Source organism: Mercenaria mercenaria, chromosome 2 (genome assembly GCF_021730395.1).
Source record: "Mercenaria mercenaria strain notata chromosome 2, MADL_Memer_1, whole genome shotgun sequence".
Lineage (NCBI taxonomy): Eukaryota > Metazoa > Mollusca > Bivalvia > Venerida > Veneridae > Mercenaria > Mercenaria mercenaria.
The window spans coordinates 94,288,893-94,307,796 of record NC_069362.1 but is presented as its reverse complement, the minus strand read 5'-3'; the positions used below and the strand labels follow the sequence as shown (position 1 = coordinate 94,307,796).

Here is an 18,904-nt window from a genome sequence, read left to right as displayed (position 1 = left end):
GGCGGTCAAATCTGCGTAGATACGCTGGAATCGGGTGTATGTTAACAGTAACTTCAAACAAACATTAACTTTATCTTTCATTCTCCATTTAATACCGGAAGGACAATATTCGCTTTTTTTTCTTTAGATGCAAATTCCTTACATTGAAACAATAATTAGAATAACGGACATTATTGTAAGTAACACACCACTAAAAAACAAAAAAGACAAACGCCAATATTATTATAATTAAGCAAATTCAATCATATTTTTGGCATTTGTTTGCAATATGCGCATCTATCCTAGCATATTGATTGAAAATAAATAATCCCCAATCCGACAATTCAAAATACTGGTTATTACGTTTCGTAATGGCAGATGCTTTCTGGACCTTTTTCAATAGTTGTATGACTTTGAATAAGTTAAAGTATTATAAACTTATTGAAACTTTGCCAATCTGTTGATGATTTAATTTAAACCAAATGTATTTATGTAACAGTATCGGTGTTGATATGAAATTATTCATTTTATTCGCAGTATGAACAGTTTACTTTGAAAATTGCTCAAGAAAATATGATGTTGTAATAAATTGTTATCTCCTTTTTCAGTATAATGCAACCAATTTCTAATTCAGTATTTCAACAGAAACTGTGATATTATAAAACAAGCATGTTACAAGCGTTTTACGGACTATTTCGCGTGATAATTATAGTCAGAAAACACAATTACTGTTGATAAATACATATGAAGCATGCAACCTCTGAAATAAACATCCCGTTGAAAATGGCCGGTTACATATTTTAAATAATATGATTGTAAGAAAGAGGGGTAATTGTATATACATTTGTAGTTTCGAAGATTGTTAATTTTGTCATTTATGTATTTAATTATTTTGATGTTACTACTGACAGTTTAGATGCTAGTTATTGCAGTCTGTCTACGAAACTGTTTAATACCGATCATCATCGGTTCGTGGAAAAGTGTATGCTAAGGCATTAGATTTATTATAATACAGCTTGACGCAAACTTCCCGTTCAACGTCTCTGCTTGCACTTAGCCAAGGGACATTCTCGCAGAACAATATCTCTCACAAGGATAGCTCTATGGTCTATCAGAAGTATATGAATATTGAACGTCAGCATAACAGACGATTAGTTTATCAAACAGCGTTTTATTAGGCACTAGATCGTTTAATTTTCATTACCACATGCAGCGGTCCCTTCAGATTGAAAATTGTCACTTATAAACCGTTCGAAGCGGCACAACTCGATGATGTATACAATTAATTATCGCTGGGGATCAAACTCGCAAGCCTTGTACTTTTACGTTAGCACTTTCAACTGTTACTTTGCCAGTGCAAGAACACGTAATACAATATTGTTAGTTATGACGCTCGCTAGTATACCCAAGTCTTAATATTTACTACTCGCTGTTGCCCACAAAACATTCTTTGTCAAATATTGTAAACTATTGAATATTACATGAATTTGTTTTAAATCAAGTCATTTTGGAAACAGTGGCCTGGCTTGTACACGAACCAAGCATTATAAAATGAATTGCATAACCAGTTATATGCTTTTATATGCTTTTAAAAAAAGCATTTTTAACTTGCCTATTAGGATATTCAATTATTAGTTTAAACACTTTCCTGGAAATGAATATCCTATTTTATTACAATACCGCTTTTTTCAAATCGTAGAACATCCGTAACACATACCTCTTATACACAATTTTTGTAAGTAAATTGTTTTTATGACCGTTATTGTAAAGCATGGCAATCACAATAAAACCTGTAAAAAAAGATTCTTTGGAAGCATGGAATGCAATCAAGCAAAATAATAGCAGACTCAGTTTGATTGAGTCTGTTCTTAAGAGATAATGGAAAGTGTTACACCTCTCACGCCCCCTAGCACCGGTTTAAGCGGAATTCTAGTACAAAGATAGAGATTCCAAGGTCATCCCTAATATCCCATAAAATAATGAAAGGAAATGATTATGGTTGTATCTGGTTTTCGATCTTTCTTCATGTGTATGAAGTAGCTATCAAAACTGATTTCTAAACCGTTAACTGTTTTTCGGTTACTTGTATCTGGAAAGTTGATATAATAGAATTATCTAGATAAGGAATTATGCATCTTTGAAAGATACTTTGACAACAGAACAATACGTGCATTTAAACTAGTACATTGTTTGCCCAAATTAGATTTGGTACTCTACCAAAAATAATAGAAACGGGATGATGTTGGAAAGCAACCGGAGAGCAAAGACTGCATTTGTGTTGAATTGAAGAGAGTAAATGCACGTCTTGATACCAGAGTATACATTTTCCATGACCGATTGTCGACGACAAATATGCTGCTATATGTACTAACTTTTCAAGAAAATTAGTTAGTTAATATCTGGTTAATTCTTCTTTGAAAAGAAGATAAACATTATATACTCTTTATAAGAACACGTGTTTATATATTTAATGAATCTCTTTACTGATGATATACAGTCTTGATTTGATTAATTTTAAATTAATAAATTCAGTATGGAAAAACACGCATATCGTGTATGTAATTAGATAATAACAAGAGCACCGCCTTGCGGGTGCTGACGCTCATCTGATTTTTTTTGTATAATAGAAATATTGTCCTACCCATGATTTTCTAAGTCTAAAAAGGGCCATCTTTCTTGCAAAAAGCAGGATAGAGTTATGTTTCTTGATGTACAGTGTCCACTTATGATGGTGAAAAACTGTTGCAAGTTTTAAAGCAATAGCTTTGATAGTTTATGAGAAAAGTTGCCTTAAACATAATACTCAACCAAGAAAATGATTTTCTAAGTCCAAAAGGGGCAATAATTATTGCAAAAAGCAAGATGGAGTTATGTTGCTTGCTGTACAGGGTCAGCTTATGACGGTGAACAAGTGTTGCAAGTTTCAAAGCAATAGCTTTGATAGTTTAAGAGAAAAAGTTGACCTAAACATAAAACTTAACCAAAATATCTGATATTTTCTAAGTCCAAAAGGGGCCATAAATCTTGCAAAAAGCAGGATGGAGTTATGTTTCTTGCTGTACAGGGTCAGCTTATGATGGTGAACAAGTGTTGCAAGGTTTAAAGCAATAGCTTTGATAGTTTAGGATAAAAGCTGACCTAAACATAAAACTTAACCAAGAAAACTGATTTTCTCAGTCCAAAAGGGGCAATAATTCTTGCAAAAAGCAAGATGGAGTTATGTTTCTTGATGTACAGGGTCTGCTTATGATGGTGAACAAGTATTCCAAGTTTCAAAGCAATAGCTTTGATAGTTTAGGAGAAAAGTTGACCTAAACATAAAACTTAACCAAGAAATCTGATATTTTCTAAGTACAAAAGGGGCCATAAATCTTGCAAAAAGCAAGATGGAGTTATGTTTCTTGCTATACAGGGTCAGCTTATGATGGTGAACAAGTATTCCAAGTTTCAAAGCAATAGCTTTGATAGTTTAGGAGAAAAGCTGACCTAAACATAAAACTTAACCAGGCAACGCCGACGCCGACGCCGACGCCGACGCCGACAACCGCTCAAGTGATGACAATAACTCAGCATTTTTTTTCAAAAAATCAGATGAGCTAAAAATGATGATCTAACTCTAAATTTCTTTCTATCAACTTGTCTTCGCTTAACAAACTTCGTCTTGATTCGGTGTTTCAGCAGGCTACATCTGTTACGTAATCCCTGCACGCACTGTGTACTGCGAAACATTCTTGATGTCTGTTGATCCTGAGCAACATTCCCCTTGCGCAAGATCACATATCACCTAGCTTCGGCTGATAACCATTCAAGTATGTTCGGTTAATTCGTTTAATGTATTTTGTCACGTCTTATACAACATCCACAGTGATATGTATCTGGCCTTTGTGGTGTTTTGTAAAAGAGAATGTTTGCAAATTGTTAAGAGCTACTCGAGCATTTTGTTTTGAGACTAGTTCTTTACCTTTAAGTCATCACAGAATACACTCATAGACTTATATAATCGGTCACTGTTGTAATTGCGATAACTTGGATAATATTTAAATTACACGACTGAAATTCTCTCGATCACCTTTTTGTTCCCACGTGCTTTTCATTCATGAAAATGGAATAAGTCAACCATGCGTTGATATAATTATTGTTTTATTTTCAGCGTAGTCTTAACGAAATATATGAAAATCATAGGTGACCGGTTATAAATGTCTATGAGTGTAAATAAAAACTGACGTTCTATCCATTTCGACCACATGATTCCCCGCCTTTACTACGGAAATCAAATATCAACTATCTGAATAAAATATATCAACATTTATATGGAATGGATGAATAATCTTAATTTTAGCATGTCAGACATCTAAGTATCTGCTCCAGAGAACATAAACTCCCAACATCGTGGAACTAGCGTTTTTATCAAGTAATAATAACGCTCACTTTTCTTTCCAGCTTTATTTCATGTTTGTGTCACACAGACAAATATCAAAACAGCAATTAGCCAACAACGCTGTCAGGATTGGAGAAATCTTGTTGAAGAAGAAACCCGGAGAAAGTTGTATAAGGTGGCACCTCCCCATGTATTGTACTGTCGTAGATATGCTCAACTATCTGTATTGCCACGTCATCGCCTTTCTTCAGATGGACAATAAGTGTCTGTGTGCCGTGGTCAAAGTGACCGTCTCCATGGGTGTAAACCTGACCAAATAAAACAAGTTAATAGCCAAGGTGACTATCGACATTTGTTTTACAACCATTATCTCAAGTGCAGGTGCAGAACTGAATACAATTTATAAAGAGAAAGATTAAATATTTCAAACTAAAAAAAAGTTTCTTTCGGAAACCTATGAATAATGCGGTCTTACTTCAGCAAAATCAAATTAAATCTATCGTCAACGCATATGGGGAAATTTTACATAAAAACACAATGGCTTTTCCCATCATAGCTCCCTCTCTGGGTGTTGAATTATTTCGTGTTACGAACAAGTAGAAGGTCATTAGTTCTTTAAAGGTGCTCGTCCGTAATTGAAAGAAAAAACTGCACAGAGGCACCAACTTGCAGTTTTCCGCATTCACTGAACCTGGAAAGCTGCCAATTAAACTACAGTGACTCGATATTACCCAAAGCTAACAACAGCAATAGCAGCAGCAGCAGCAACAACAACAACACCAGCAGCAATATTAATATTATTTCGATATTGCAGGTCTACAAATTATATACAGCGTAACTTCAGTTGAAACACTGCAACACGAATATAAAACTACTCACACTTGCTTTTCGGACTCCATTTACAACAATTACACAGATCTTTCGACCAGAATTCGTCAAAATCGAAGTGGAAAAAACATAAATCCCTGCCACCGGAGCAGTGAAGACGCCATGATGAGGATTGTAGCCGTTCCCAATGTTGGTCTCTACATTGTCAAATACAACATTTTGGTTCTCCCCAGCGTGTTGGATTGAACTTGATAGTCCGGAAAAAAAGGCAACTGTGACCTCGTTTTCAGCTCTTCGTATTCTTAGTGCATCGGCACTGTCCCCTTAAAATTAAAACTGTTTCTTATCAATATCATCTAATAATTTATTTGAAAGAAGACCATAAAATAATATAAAGTACAGCATTAATAAAACGGAAATAAAACAAGAGGCTCAAATGAGCCTACGTCGCTCACCCAAGGAAAACCCTGACCTTTTGGCCTTGCTCTGATCAAGTTTGGTTAACATCCATACAGCAGTTTCATTAAAAGTTATTTAAAGGTTTTTTAAGTCTTGTTGTGACGGCTCTACCTGAACTCGAGAAATGTCCAATCAAGGGTGCTACAGATCAAACCTGATCCATAAATTGGTTCATGACAAGATGTTTTTTAAATGGTCCTATTTTTAGCTCTTGCAGTCAAAAGAATCATTTGAATAAAATTATGAAAGGTCCATCCACAAACTTAAGCCAAGATTTTTCAAGTTGTTCATAATTATGAAGAAGTTGTTTGAGGTTTTTGCTATTTTAGCCCTAAAATGTGTTAGGCGAAACCATTTGAAAAATAGAGAAAAATCTGTGCAAAGATACTCTAGAACAAGTTTGCTGAAGATCAATCCAGAGGTTTACAAGGATTTGTAAAGGTTTTCTATATTTAGCTCTGGTGGTCAAACAAAACCTTTTGAATTAACCTTGAGAAAGATCCATGAAAAACTGCTGTCAAACAAGATTGGTGGCGATCCAGCAAGCATATCATAACCGCTTAAAACGTTTTGTTCTTTTCTTTTTAAGTTAAGGTTTTCCCTAAAAGTGGTCAAGGAAAATCATTTGAACAAATGTTGACAGAAATTAGAAGAAGTTTAAGAAGTTCAGTGAAGATACATTTAACAGTTCCTGAGAAGTTGTATAAAGTTGTTCTTTTGTTAGCTCTGACAGACCCTATTGAGAAGTTGTTTAAATGTTGTTGTTTTTCCTTTTTCTAGATATGGAAGCTCCTAAAAATGCCACCGAAACGCTTTGATTAAACTTTATGAGGCCTATGCAAGGATGCAATAGGTCATGTTTAGTGACGATCCATTAAGCCCTTCATGTGAAGAAGTCGTTCAAAGATTTTTTTCTCTCTTTTTAGCAAAAAGGACCAAGCTGAGATATTTACATATTTACACAAAACTGCGAGGATCATCCAGAGATGCTACGAACCAACTTGAAGATCCATCAAGTGGTTCATGAGTAGAAGTTGTTCAAAAATATCTATTCTTAGCTGTGGTAGTCCCTAGCAAGTGGAACTATTTGAACATATTTGACAGAGGTCTATACAGTGATACTACAGACCACGTTTAGTATCTATCAAGCTGTTAATGAGAAATCTTTTAAAATGTTTTATATTATTCTTAGCTCTGGCTGAACTATTAAAACACATTTGATAGAGGTCCATACAAAACTACCACAGACCAAGTTAAATGAAGATCCGTCATGCGGCTCATGAGAAGAAGTCGTTTAAAAGTTTCTATTTTTACTTCAGGCTGCCCCTAAAATCAACCAAGCGTAACCATTTGAAAAATACTTTAGAAGTCCAAGCCAGGCAGATACAGACAAACTTTGGTGTAATTCTGACTGGTGGTTTTAAAAATGTTAATGCAGGGCGAGGGACAATGCATGAAGCATCTACCTATACTAATAGCTCGATCTGAAGCTGCAAAGTCATGATTTGATCTTGATTTCAGGGAAGATCATACAAAAGAAAAGATGAGACAGAAAATGTTCAAAAATCAATACCAAATAAAGGCATTCAGCGATATCGAAGGTAATGACAAGTACAAAAGTTACTTTTTATCAGCGTGCTTTTTTCTTTGTGATCTGATGGTATCTCTGCTCCTTGGTCCTCCTTCTTGGAACCACTGACCAGTTCAAGAATCTGACTGTCTTTGTTCTCAACACTAGTCCGAAGCTGCAGTATCTCTTTCCGTTGTGTGTCAACTTCCGCTTCCAGTCTATCGATCTGTTGTTGTTGGTTCCGGTCTCGTGATTCCAGAACGCTCAAACGCTCAATAAGCTGTCGAATAAACGGGCTAGCAACAAGTTGCTCATCACTGAGTGTTTCTCCAGCGTGAACAGCACTAGTAACTAAGATCCAAAGAAAAGTGACAAATGTACATGCAAGCATAATTGTGTTTAAATGGCTATAAATGTGCATATGCTATTTAATGCCAAATAAAATTTCTGTTCTGTTCTGTTTTGTTCTGTTTAAATTGTCATAAACTTGCTTCTGATTTCTGCCACTGCGATAACATATCTTATCTTACAAAGTGTATACTGTAGAACGTTAAAAACGCAACAATAGAGAGTTTGAGATTTCAACCTTCGCCTTCAACGTCTCTCATATATATTTGGGGTAAAACGTCACCGATATGCGTGTATTTTATTTATATCAGACGTTGCTACTAAAGTTTTCCATGTAATATCAAGTAAGCCTAAGACCTCTTTATTAGTATGTGAAATAAAAAGCTTACTTTCAGGATTTCTGCTTATTATGTTATCCGATTATCCATACGTGTAATTAGACTAAATTTGATGCGAAACACTATCAATAAGTATAAGAATAATAAAGTTTTGTATGGCTACTGATTTTAACTAAATACATTGAATTGAACCTGGGAGTATGAAGTTATCAACTGATTTTGAGAAACTTTGAGATTTTGTTCAAACTTTAACTTCTACGGCATATTTGTGTCCCAGGCGGTATCGATTATACTAGATGGGCCTTTTTGACGTATGAAGTGAAGTTTTGAACGTCCGAAGATGTGATATCACGGAAGTCAAAACTTCAGTCTTTTTACATCTACTCTGTCCACATACTCGGCATCAAAGACTGAAATCTTGATGGAGGCACATGGCATGACAGTCATTTTACTTGAAAGATGAATAATAACACGCGATTATCATTTGGTGGAATATTTTATTTTCACTTCCAAATAAAATCAATCCGTTTCTGTCGGACACTTAATACGACAACTGCGTTTTAATTATAAACATAAAATGATACTAGTAAGACGGAAAATTCTTCTGAAATATCAGACAATTTCAGATCTATGATATCATGATGCGAGACGTTTCCTGTTAGCCGTATGGGATAACTCCACTCTTTACATGCACGGACCCAGAGCCTGGCAGCGGGACATTGTTGGTCAATCCCCCCTTTGATTCTTACATTTTACAAAGAAAATCTTGAAACTCGGAGTGACCACTCCCACCACCTTTAAATGGGTGACGCCTCTTTAAGTGTGGTGTCCCTCTTACCAAAATTCCTGGATCTACACATGCTTTACCTATGAAATAGTATATTCAAGCAAAAACGTGTATATGCCCACATGTTATTTTGTGCGACAATTTTCGTCTCCGCCTAACATTTCTTGACTGTTTCGCTAGACAGTTGGTGACTTGGCACGATTATATTGTGCTGTCTGAGAGTTTGGCATCATACAGAGTCATAGAGTGTCATGATGCCAAAACGTATGATATCACGAGCGTATCTTACATTTGTTTCAAATCGCTTGTTAAATGTATTCATAAATTGTGTATATTGGCTCATGTTATCAACATACTCTTTTAAAAGGTTAGATTTTCATCAGGTACATTGTTTATGAGAGTCTACAAGTAAAACGCGTCTTTTAAGGAATTCGATGTACAAAGTACCAATGAAAAAAAAACTTTAATAAAAACTATGAAGTACTAGTCAACAACATGACGGATGAATCTGTCCTTTATATTTTATGGGAATGCCTTTTGTGTTTGCTTTATCGCATATATTTAACTTAACTTCAAGTATATCGAGAAATGCATTTGTAATAGTTGGTGTCTCATGTTTTTGTTTAAAAACTATTAACTGTGTTATCTTTCAAGAACACCGTCAACAATAGAATACGTTGATATGATTATCAGCTCGACTTTTCGAAGAAAAAGTAGAGCTATTGCACTCGCCCCGTTGTTGGCGTCGGCGTCGTCGTTGGTTAAAGTTTTTGATAAAGTCAAATATCTCTGTTACTATCAAAGCTATTGACTTGAAACTTAAAATGGTTATTTACTATCAAAGTCTACACCAGAAGAAACAATCCCCATAAGTCTGATTTAAATTTTGACAGAATTATGCCCCTTTTTAACTTAGAATATTTTGTTAATTTTATTGATAAAGTCAAATATCTCTGTTTCTATTAAAGCTTTTGACTTGAAACTCAAAATAGTTATTTACTATCAAAGTCTACACCAGGAGACACAATTCCCATAACTCTGATTTGAATTTTGACAGAGCTATGTCCCTTTCTAACTTGGATTTTTTCATTGGCAAAGTTCTAATTCAGTCAAGCACTGAGAAAAATCGAGCGCGTTGTCTTACGGACAGCTTTTGTCATTTTTATTTCCTCTCATGTATGATTTACAATTGTGCATTGTATACTGACATAATTTTACATAAATCCTAAATGTTCGGAGCAACACCATCGAGTTTTTACATTGTTCACATTGTTTCGTTTTTTATCGTAATCGCACTAATATCCATGCGATAATTATATTAATTGAAATGCTTTTATCTAATTTTCTTTTTCAAAACCTCTTGTAAAAGTCCTGCCCTTTCGGACAATTGATATCAAAATGCACGAAAAAAACGATCATAATTACAGATAAATTGAAGGGCGGATTAAAAGAAGTAAGGTTCATTCTAAAGTTTGAAATCTCAAGGAATTTTAATCGAACTTCAACTTCATACGTTAACTTCGCAAGAGACGTTGAAGTGGAAGGCGAAGGTTGAAATCTCAAACTCTCTAACATTACACGACCTTTGAACTTTAATTGTGACTATTCATAAACAGATAATTCAAATACAGTACATGCAGCTGTTGATCGAAAATTATTGGTATGTTGAACATAGTACTACATGTATAATCTTATCAAAGCTATTAAATATTTCCAACGCCGGAACAATATTTGAATTTGATACAAGAGGTTTTGTTCGCGACTTTTCTCGTCTGCTTTAAGAACGAGGTGCATCGTATAGTGGTTATTTGCAGGAAGGGTATTTTAGTTGGTTTTAACGTTGCACCGACACACGTGTTTTCCAGCTTTGATTGTGCATTATTTAACCACAGGTTGGTACCTGGGAAGTGTATTTTAAAGATTTAAATTTGATGACCGCGTAGTTGTACACATCCACCTTGTCACTTAGATTTGAAATATCCAAATTGAAGTCGGCGTAGAAATGAAATAAAGCAACTCATGGTATCTGCCTTTTGGCCCAAATGGGTGTAGTGTATATCATGTAGTGTTTTTGGACATGGCACTGATCCCTAGAGAACACTATATTTCATCAACATATGAAGAAAACAATCAAAAAAAAAATCCACGCACCGTCAACGACGTCAGTTTACAGTGGTTCTCTGTCGCGTCACGTTATCGCATTTAATCGTTTACGGAAGCATTATATGAGAGGTTACTAGATCTACGTGGAACGTTTTAACCATATTTCTGTATTAAAGAAAATAAAGAAACGATCTTTACCGATGGCAAAACTTCAGCTTTAGCATTCAAGACAAAATCAAAATCCTTTTTCCTGTAATTGACATGCCTCGAGATGAACATCAAACTTTCTATTTTTTAAACATATAGAATTGATAATATGCCTGACTCTTTTGCAGATTTTATGCATATCTTACAGAATAAAAGAGTGGATTTATAGAATACGTATTTTATATTACATAGAATTTAAAATTTCTGTACGGCTTTCTGTTATAGTTAGTAGCAATGAAAGTATTTTCTGAATTTCTAAAAATGACTTAAATCTGAGCCGCTTTAAGCATGAAACAGAAAGAAGGTTTTTCTCGTTAGTGCAAGTAACAACAGTACAACAATTAATATACAGAACTTTCTAGACAGACTCGGTAAAACTAAATACAGGTTTTCTCAACGCGAACAGGCGAGATATCAATTAGTTCTTGTTCTCACCTATTTTATGACAGAAGGTTGCATTGTATGCAAAAGTATTTCTCGGTACAAATATTATATCGTGTCGTTCTCATTGAACGCGCGCAAATGATAATCAAACCAAGACAAAAAGCTCCGAAGAAAATGGTATATTTTCAATGTCTCTGACAAGATTTGTCAGCCTTCATAAAGGAGAAAGCCAGAAAAAGTCGTAAAAATGAACTGTTAGCCTTCATGAAGGAGAAAGCCAGAAAAAGTCGTGAAAATGAATTGTTAGCCTTCATGAAGGAGAAAGCCAGAAAAAGTCGTAAAAATGAATTGTTAGCCTTCATGAAGGAGAAAGCCAGAAAAAGTCGTACAAATGTTGCTATCGCTGAAGATACCATCGTCAGCATACTGATTTTGAACAACAACATCATCACCTTTATTCAGATGAACGATTACAGCTTGACTACTCTGGTCGTACCGATCGGCTGCACCATGTGCATAAGCAGTGGCCTTGTTGTGACCATTGACAACGATCTGGCAAAATGTCTTTCGATTTTTCTGCGACATAACTGACGTGTGGGACATATATGTCCCAGTGACAGTGGCTACAAAGACGCCGTGATGGGAATTGTATGCGTTTCCCAAGTTAGTTTCCACGTGATCAAACACAATGTTCTGGTGCTCTACCGCAAGAAGAATTCTATGGTCTATGGGAGAGTCCGGCGGTAAATGCGACTTTCACTTCAGTCTCATCTCGTCGTATTCTGTTCTCTGTTGAAAAATACATATATAATCATGCAACTACTTAAAAAGAATAGTCCTCAACCGGCATAAATTTCATCCCTGTAAAGGTCCAGTACTTCAACTATTAAGCAATTTCTAAAAGACGAAATGTGTCATGGGGTTGTATAGATCTTCATGTGAATACATAAAGGAAATTACAAAGCACTGGTAAAGTATTTACTTTCATGGCTTCCAGACGGCTTCCTGGACGGGACATGAGGATTAATAGAATCTTTCCCTTTCATCAAACAATTCCGGATCAATTTCGACACATGACGATCTTTTTCTACGATCTGTTGACGCATGTGGGTCATTTCTTGGTTCAAGCTTTAACCCATCGATTTGTTGTTGCTGAAAAGTGCCACGTGCTTCAAGAGCATTCATGCGCTCAAGAAGTTGACGCATAGGTGCGTCGTTCGAAAGCGGAAGATGCTGACTTTTGGTACGAGCTTCCAGGACGCTCAGGTGCTCTAGAATTTGGCGCATGAACGCATCTCCTGTCAACTGCATGTCTTGTCTGCTGTCCTACGTCTCAGAGACAATCACTGTGGCTCCAAATGTTAATATCGAGAAGAAACCTGAGATAATACGTGACAAGTTTATATTCTCCGTTATAAAAAATATGTAAAAGTGAAGGCTAAGAATGATATCAATGACGCTTTTCGAAAATGAAAGTTTAAACTCTTATCTTGTAGCTCTACCAGCTATTTATGTTACACTAAATAACAACAAGAACACCGCCCGCCGGTGCCACCGCTCGTTTGATAAGAGTCAGACAACAGACAATATGCAACACAGAGTTCAGACAAACAGAGTTATAGTTCTTTTCTAAATAATTCCCTTTGTTTACCTAGTCACAAGGCTTTAACTACTCAATTAAGGACGCTCGCTACAGTTTCGTAATTGTTTTCTCAATAATAGATTTTGATGAAATGTTTTGCATTAAAAGATCATGTTATGATGTATTGAAAAATGAAATAAAAATACTAGGTCACCAGCTTTGTTTCAATTTAATTTGCCCCTAAATATGGTGCTATTTTTAACATTTTTCAAAATTTCTATAATCCTAAAATATATTTCAGTAAAGTACAATAATCAGCATAAATTTGATATCTAAGCATTTTTATAACGAAAACAATATATCTTTTTGAAACATGCTCAGAGAAATCAAAAGAAAATGATTTTGTAAAGAAAGGAATACTTGTTCAGCAGACCCAAGGGCTATTTTTGCATATTTTTGTCAAATATAAGTTAGTACTTCCGCTATTTATCGAGTTTCACATAATAGAATTTAATCAAACTTTGCACATACCTTTGGTAATGTCTACCTAATCTAAAACAAAAAGAAAATTGAGAGGTCACCATATTAGATTTCGCTTAAATCAAATTACAACGAGGTGGGATGTGGCGGGCATTTATACAACGCAGGTTGGTACGAAATACTCTTTCAGAGTTTGAGCAAATGACTTAAGAGATATATCAAATTATCAAACGGCAGATTTCTTAATAAGCGGTTTTAAGGTGTTTCTGAAGCATTTTGATGTCATTGAACGATGAAAGTTTCCGCCTTTCTCCGAACAAAACCTATAGTTTACGAATACGGATGTACGGTATGGGTACTGCACAGGATTGGAAAAAGCTGTGACTCAATGCAGAGTTGGGGCGCAGGTATAAATTACAGACTCCAGTATATGTCGGATTGAAGCAATTTGAACTAAAAGTACTTAAAATGTATATATTTTGTAACCATGGTGATACTTACCCTAACCTTTAGTCAGTATATTATACATATTATACGTTAAATGCATGCGAACATACAATAATTTGCCGTACGCGAAATTAGATAATCACTTCCGGGCATGCGCAGAAAACTGCTCCAACTCTGTAGTGAGCTACATCGATTAGAAACACAACCAAATTGACACGGTGTTGGGGTAAATATCGACCCGTCCGGAAAAACTGTAGCGAGTGCCTTTAAGCTAAAATAATATCAACTGAAAATTAATATAAATCCGAACAACTACCCATATTTTATTTACTGATAAAATTATGGGAACATGTTTATTATTTCGATTCAGGCAACGCAACAAACTCGCGTTTTACAGTTCTACACGTCATTCGGACCGTATGCTGTTACAATTTATCCCCATGGTTAGAAAACGTTGCATCGCCTACGGAACTTTTCGATATTTGTTTCTTTTTAACGTTTTTAGACGAATTTATGAACTAGCAATGTAACCGATCGCAGACTATCTATGAATAGAACTATCCAATAAACAAATGCAGAAGAGTTGCTATTTACGGTGTTCCGCTATGTCCACCGCCTGCTCCCTAGGAACGCGAAACGCGAGGGTACGACGGTGCGATGGTGAAGCGCGACAGTACGATGGCGAGGTGCGACAGTACGATGGTGATAACACGCCAGTACGATGGCAAAGCGCGACAGTACGATGCTGACAGTCCATCGCACTGTCGGGTGTCGCGCTTCACCATCGTATTGTCGTGTAATCACCATCGTACTGTCGCGCTTAGTCATCGTACTGTCGTGCTTCGCGTTATGCACTCCTAGGGAGCAGGCGATGGTCATAAAGGAACACAATTATTTATCAAGGAATACAGTTTTCTAAACGCGCCATAATTCTAACAAGGTTCCATGAAGATAAGATATAACATGTGGCATCTTAGCTGTTAACAAACTTTTTCTACGTTTGGCCTAGTGAGAAGAGACACATAATCAGATAAGATTGAAGAAAATGACCTCAAGTAGTCTTAACAATGTGTTTCTATAATCAGACCTAGCGACCTAATATTTACCCCAGATAGCACAGTTTCAATATTGCCCAGGATTTAATTGTGAAATTTTGACTTAACATTTCATGTAAGTTATTTAAAAAAAATGCGGCCGCAAGACTGTTAACACGATTTTTTCTGTGATTTGACCTGAAGACCTAGATTTTAGTTTAAATAACGCCGACAGTTAGACCTAGATTGTTATAAAAATAAAAATTCTGATCAGGTTTATTAATCAGACGAACGTAACAATAGTTTAAGATTGCTGACATTTGGTACGTGCATCGGGAAAGCTCAGGTGCTCAAGAATTTGGCGCACGAGCGCGTCTCTTGTCATCTGCTTGTCTTACCAACTGTCCTGAAACTCAAGAGACAGAAACTGTAGCTCCAAATCCAGCGGCGGAAGTCTCTACACTTATCATGCACCATTTATGTTTGTTGATTCAATCAGGTAGAAAATGAGATATCTAGATACTTAACAAGGGTTTTCTTTTATTCAAACTAATGACCTAGTTTCAAACATAACCTGCATTTCATTAATGTTTGTTTGTTTTGGGTCTAGCCCCATTTTTCAACAATCTTTTAGTTATGTAACGGAGGGCAATTAACCTAACCAGTGTTCATGGATTCTGTACCAGTACGAACCTGTTCTCTGAAAGTATCTGACAACTTTTCTACATGAATCAGCGGTGGAAGACGAATGATTTCAGACACAGTGTCTTTTATCAAATAATCACGGAGAACATACGCCGCACCCAAGGATCGAACTCTAGAACTCTGCGCTCTCTCTATTGAATTAAGCAGGCGGATATAATACATTCTGTACATTTTCAAGTTTTGAAACTGACCTACGTTTCACTGAGACATACATTCTCACAAAGATTTAAATCAAAATACTGTTAATTGTACAAGTATGTGATGCAAGTGCAATATGCTGCCTACAAAACCATTCCCTTGCATTTTTGGTGGCGTTTAAAATTGTTTTCCAATAGCACGGCAGTTACGTAGCGGCCACATAACCAGTGTTCCTGGATCTTGCACCATTATCAAACTGGCAACTCATGCGAGTTAGAGGGCAAATGATATCAAATGTGCCATCTTTTCTCAAGTCATCAACACACTGTACATTTGAATGAATCTTACAAATTCTCAACCGTAATAACGTGCTCTACCTCCTGGACTAGTAGGGCGGGCCTCAATGTGCTTACCCTGTTGGACTAGTCTGCCTAATGAGCTAGCAGGATGGACTTCATATAATAACCGAAGACAACTTTGTTCACTTTACTCAGCAAAACATGTTCTGCATATTTGAAGACACAAGAGTTGTTTTTAAAACATATGTGCCCCACCATGATGACTTGTCAGAGGCAACTGGATAAACAATTTTCTCAAGAACGCTGTGACCTTGACCTTTGACATAGCAACCATGAGAACAATAATTCTCTGGAATATAAAAATAGACAGTAGTAATTGACCCGAAAGTGTCTTCAACCCAAAGGCCACTGTTACCATGACCTTCCAGCCTACAAACAATACGGGCCATCTACTGACCACAAATAATTATTCTATGACATTTCGGGCTCTTGGTCGCTATAATCTTTGAAATGTTGATCTTTAAAAATAATAGGTCATCTATTGATCAAAGACCATCTCTGAATTCTGGCGGTCATTTGCTTAATTGTTTTAACGTGAAGCCTTTTCAGTCTCAATGTCAATGCGACCCTTGTCCTGCTGACGCCGAACAGCTGAGGTCATTCACATACCACAGGCAATCAGGCTATGCAGTTTGACGGTTGCAGGCCTAAGCCTTCTCTAAGTTTGACATTCAACATACTGCATGACCCCTAAATCAAGAAGAGTCACTTAGTCTTAGGAACCTATGTCCTTGATATTTGACCTAGCTACACCACAATATCAATACTGACCCTTGACTAACCATGTCAAGCTGACTGCTGCATTTCTAAGCAGTCTCTACTAATTAAGCAAACCGTTTTAACCCCAAATCCACTGTTTCCTTGTCATTTGAACCTGAACAAAGAAAAATTGTCATATATTTATTTGAGGCAATCATCCTGTAAAGTTTGGGACTATAGATCAAAATGTTTTACGTAATTAATTGTAAATTTTTTTCAGTTTTGAGGATGCTTTGAACAAAAACAACAGTGGTCAACTACTACCACAGGCAATCATCCTACAAATTATGACAGCTGAAGGCTCAAGTAGTCTCCTTTGGTTATCTACAAACAGTCTACAGACAGGCGTATCCACTAACAGTCACGAGCAAAACAATATACATCCTCTTCAAAGGCAGCTATAAAATGTCTTGATCGGAAAATGTATTAATCAATCAGGTATAATCTGGCCTTAGGGAAATTATAATCCATGAATGATTTTAAAGGAATATGGTATTCTGTTTGAAAATGGGTGGTCAATCCCTAACTTGTTTCACAAATGAGAATAACAGGAATATTATTGAATAAGTGTAGAAAGTATTGTCAGGTGATACAAAGTCCTCTAGTGATAGGGAAAATGCAGTTATGAACAACAGTTATAACAAACTACTAATCAGTCATAGGTATATATACATATATATCTGAAATACTGACATTATACCCGAGAATACCTGAAAATCTATTGTTAACAAGAGTGCCATGAAAGTCAAGTATCGCTAATATTTAATTTGGCCCAAACTTCCTAGAGACAACATTTTGACCATGTTTTATGTAAATCTGGTAGATTGTTAAAACAAAGTTTTCCTTGATTTCAACTAAAGACATAGTTTTTGACCTCTGGTTCCCCACTTTTGAACTCCATCTAGATTTCATACCAACAAACATTGTGACGAGCAAGTTGAACTGGAGCTATCACTGAAGGTTATGAATGTGCATAATTATGTGGACTGTATGTATAAAGACTCTATGTATAATAGTATAGTAACAAAAACCAAAGTCCCATAACTCTGCAGAATATTTTTCTGAAAGAAACTAACATGCACCATGCACAAGTAAGGTTGGTACTGACCACTTGTGTGAAGTTTCATTAAACTGTGTGTACTGGTTTGGGAGATTAGGCGCGCACAAGATTGCATATGCAGACTCTATGTATATAGTATAGTAACAAAACACAAAGTCCCATAACTGTGCACAATATTTGTTCGGGGCGAAATAGTGGCCTCTAAAGTGTTAGCAAAGCTTTCCTATGATTTGACCTAATGACCTAATTTACCCAAGTGACCTTCTTACACATTTATCCTATATCTTAAACAGACTAAACATTCCTACCAAGTTTCGTGAAGATACAAAACATAGCCTATTGAATGTTCACAATGTCTTACCATGACTTGACAGTGACCTAGTTTTTGATCTAAATAATCCAGTATGGAACTTGACATAGCTTTCATAGAGACAAACATTCTGAAAAAAATTCATGACAATCAAGTAGAAAATGAGGCCTCTTTAGTGTTTCAAGAATTCTCTATGATTCGACCAAGTGACCTAATTTAAGACCTCAGGTAACTCAATTTTAAACCTGAATTAGATTTCAAAGCACAAACATTCTTACAAACTTTAACTTTAGTAAATGTGCTCTCTAGATTGTGAGCAATGTTTTTTATGATTTTACCTACTGACCTAATTACTGACCTTTGGTAACACAGTTTCGATATCAGAGACAAAGATTTATGAAGATCAAGTACAAAATGTGGCCTCTAAAGTGTAAACAATGTCTTTCCATAATTTGACCTGGTGACCTTGTTTCTGACTTCATGTAACCCAATTTAAAATCTAATTTAGATTTCAAAAAACAAACATTCTTTAAAGAAGATCAAACACAAAATATGGCTCTAGAGTGTTTAAAATGTTTTTATATGATTTGACCTAGTGACATAGTTATTGCCATGTTATCCAGTATTGAAATTGATCTAGATTTTATAG

At 35.8% G+C, this 18,904-nt stretch overlaps 1 protein-coding gene across 1 annotated transcript; it reads right to left on the bottom strand.

Moving 5' to 3' along the window:
- Nucleotides 1–4,413: 4,413 nt before the first annotated feature.
- Nucleotides 4,414–7,713, bottom strand: LOC123562387 (multimerin-2-like). The gene is made up of 3 exons (XM_053523953.1): nucleotides 7,269–7,713; nucleotides 5,237–5,508; nucleotides 4,414–4,665 (listed from the first exon to the last, which is right to left on the bottom strand). The coding sequence occupies exons 1-3, from the start codon at nucleotides 7,633–7,635 to the stop codon at nucleotides 4,465–4,467; spliced, it is 840 nt and encodes a 279-aa protein (XP_053379928.1). The 5' UTR covers nucleotides 7,636–7,713; the 3' UTR covers nucleotides 4,414–4,464.
- Nucleotides 7,714–18,904: the final 11,191 nt, after the last annotated feature.

Bases quoted from the DNA above. Each gene is read 5' to 3' on its own strand.
- LOC123562387 (XM_053523953.1), bottom strand. From the start codon at position 7,635: ATGCACATTTATAGCCATTTAAACACAATTATGCTTGCATGTACATTT. The intron at 5,509-7,268 runs GTAACTTTTGTA...TTTAATTTTAAG, and splicing joins AAAAAGCACGCTGATAAAAA to GGGACAGTGCCGATGCACTA. The intron at 4,666-5,236 runs GTGAGTAGTTTT...TTATTTGGTCAG, and splicing joins ATGGAGTCCGAAAAGCAAGT to GTTTACACCCATGGAGACGG.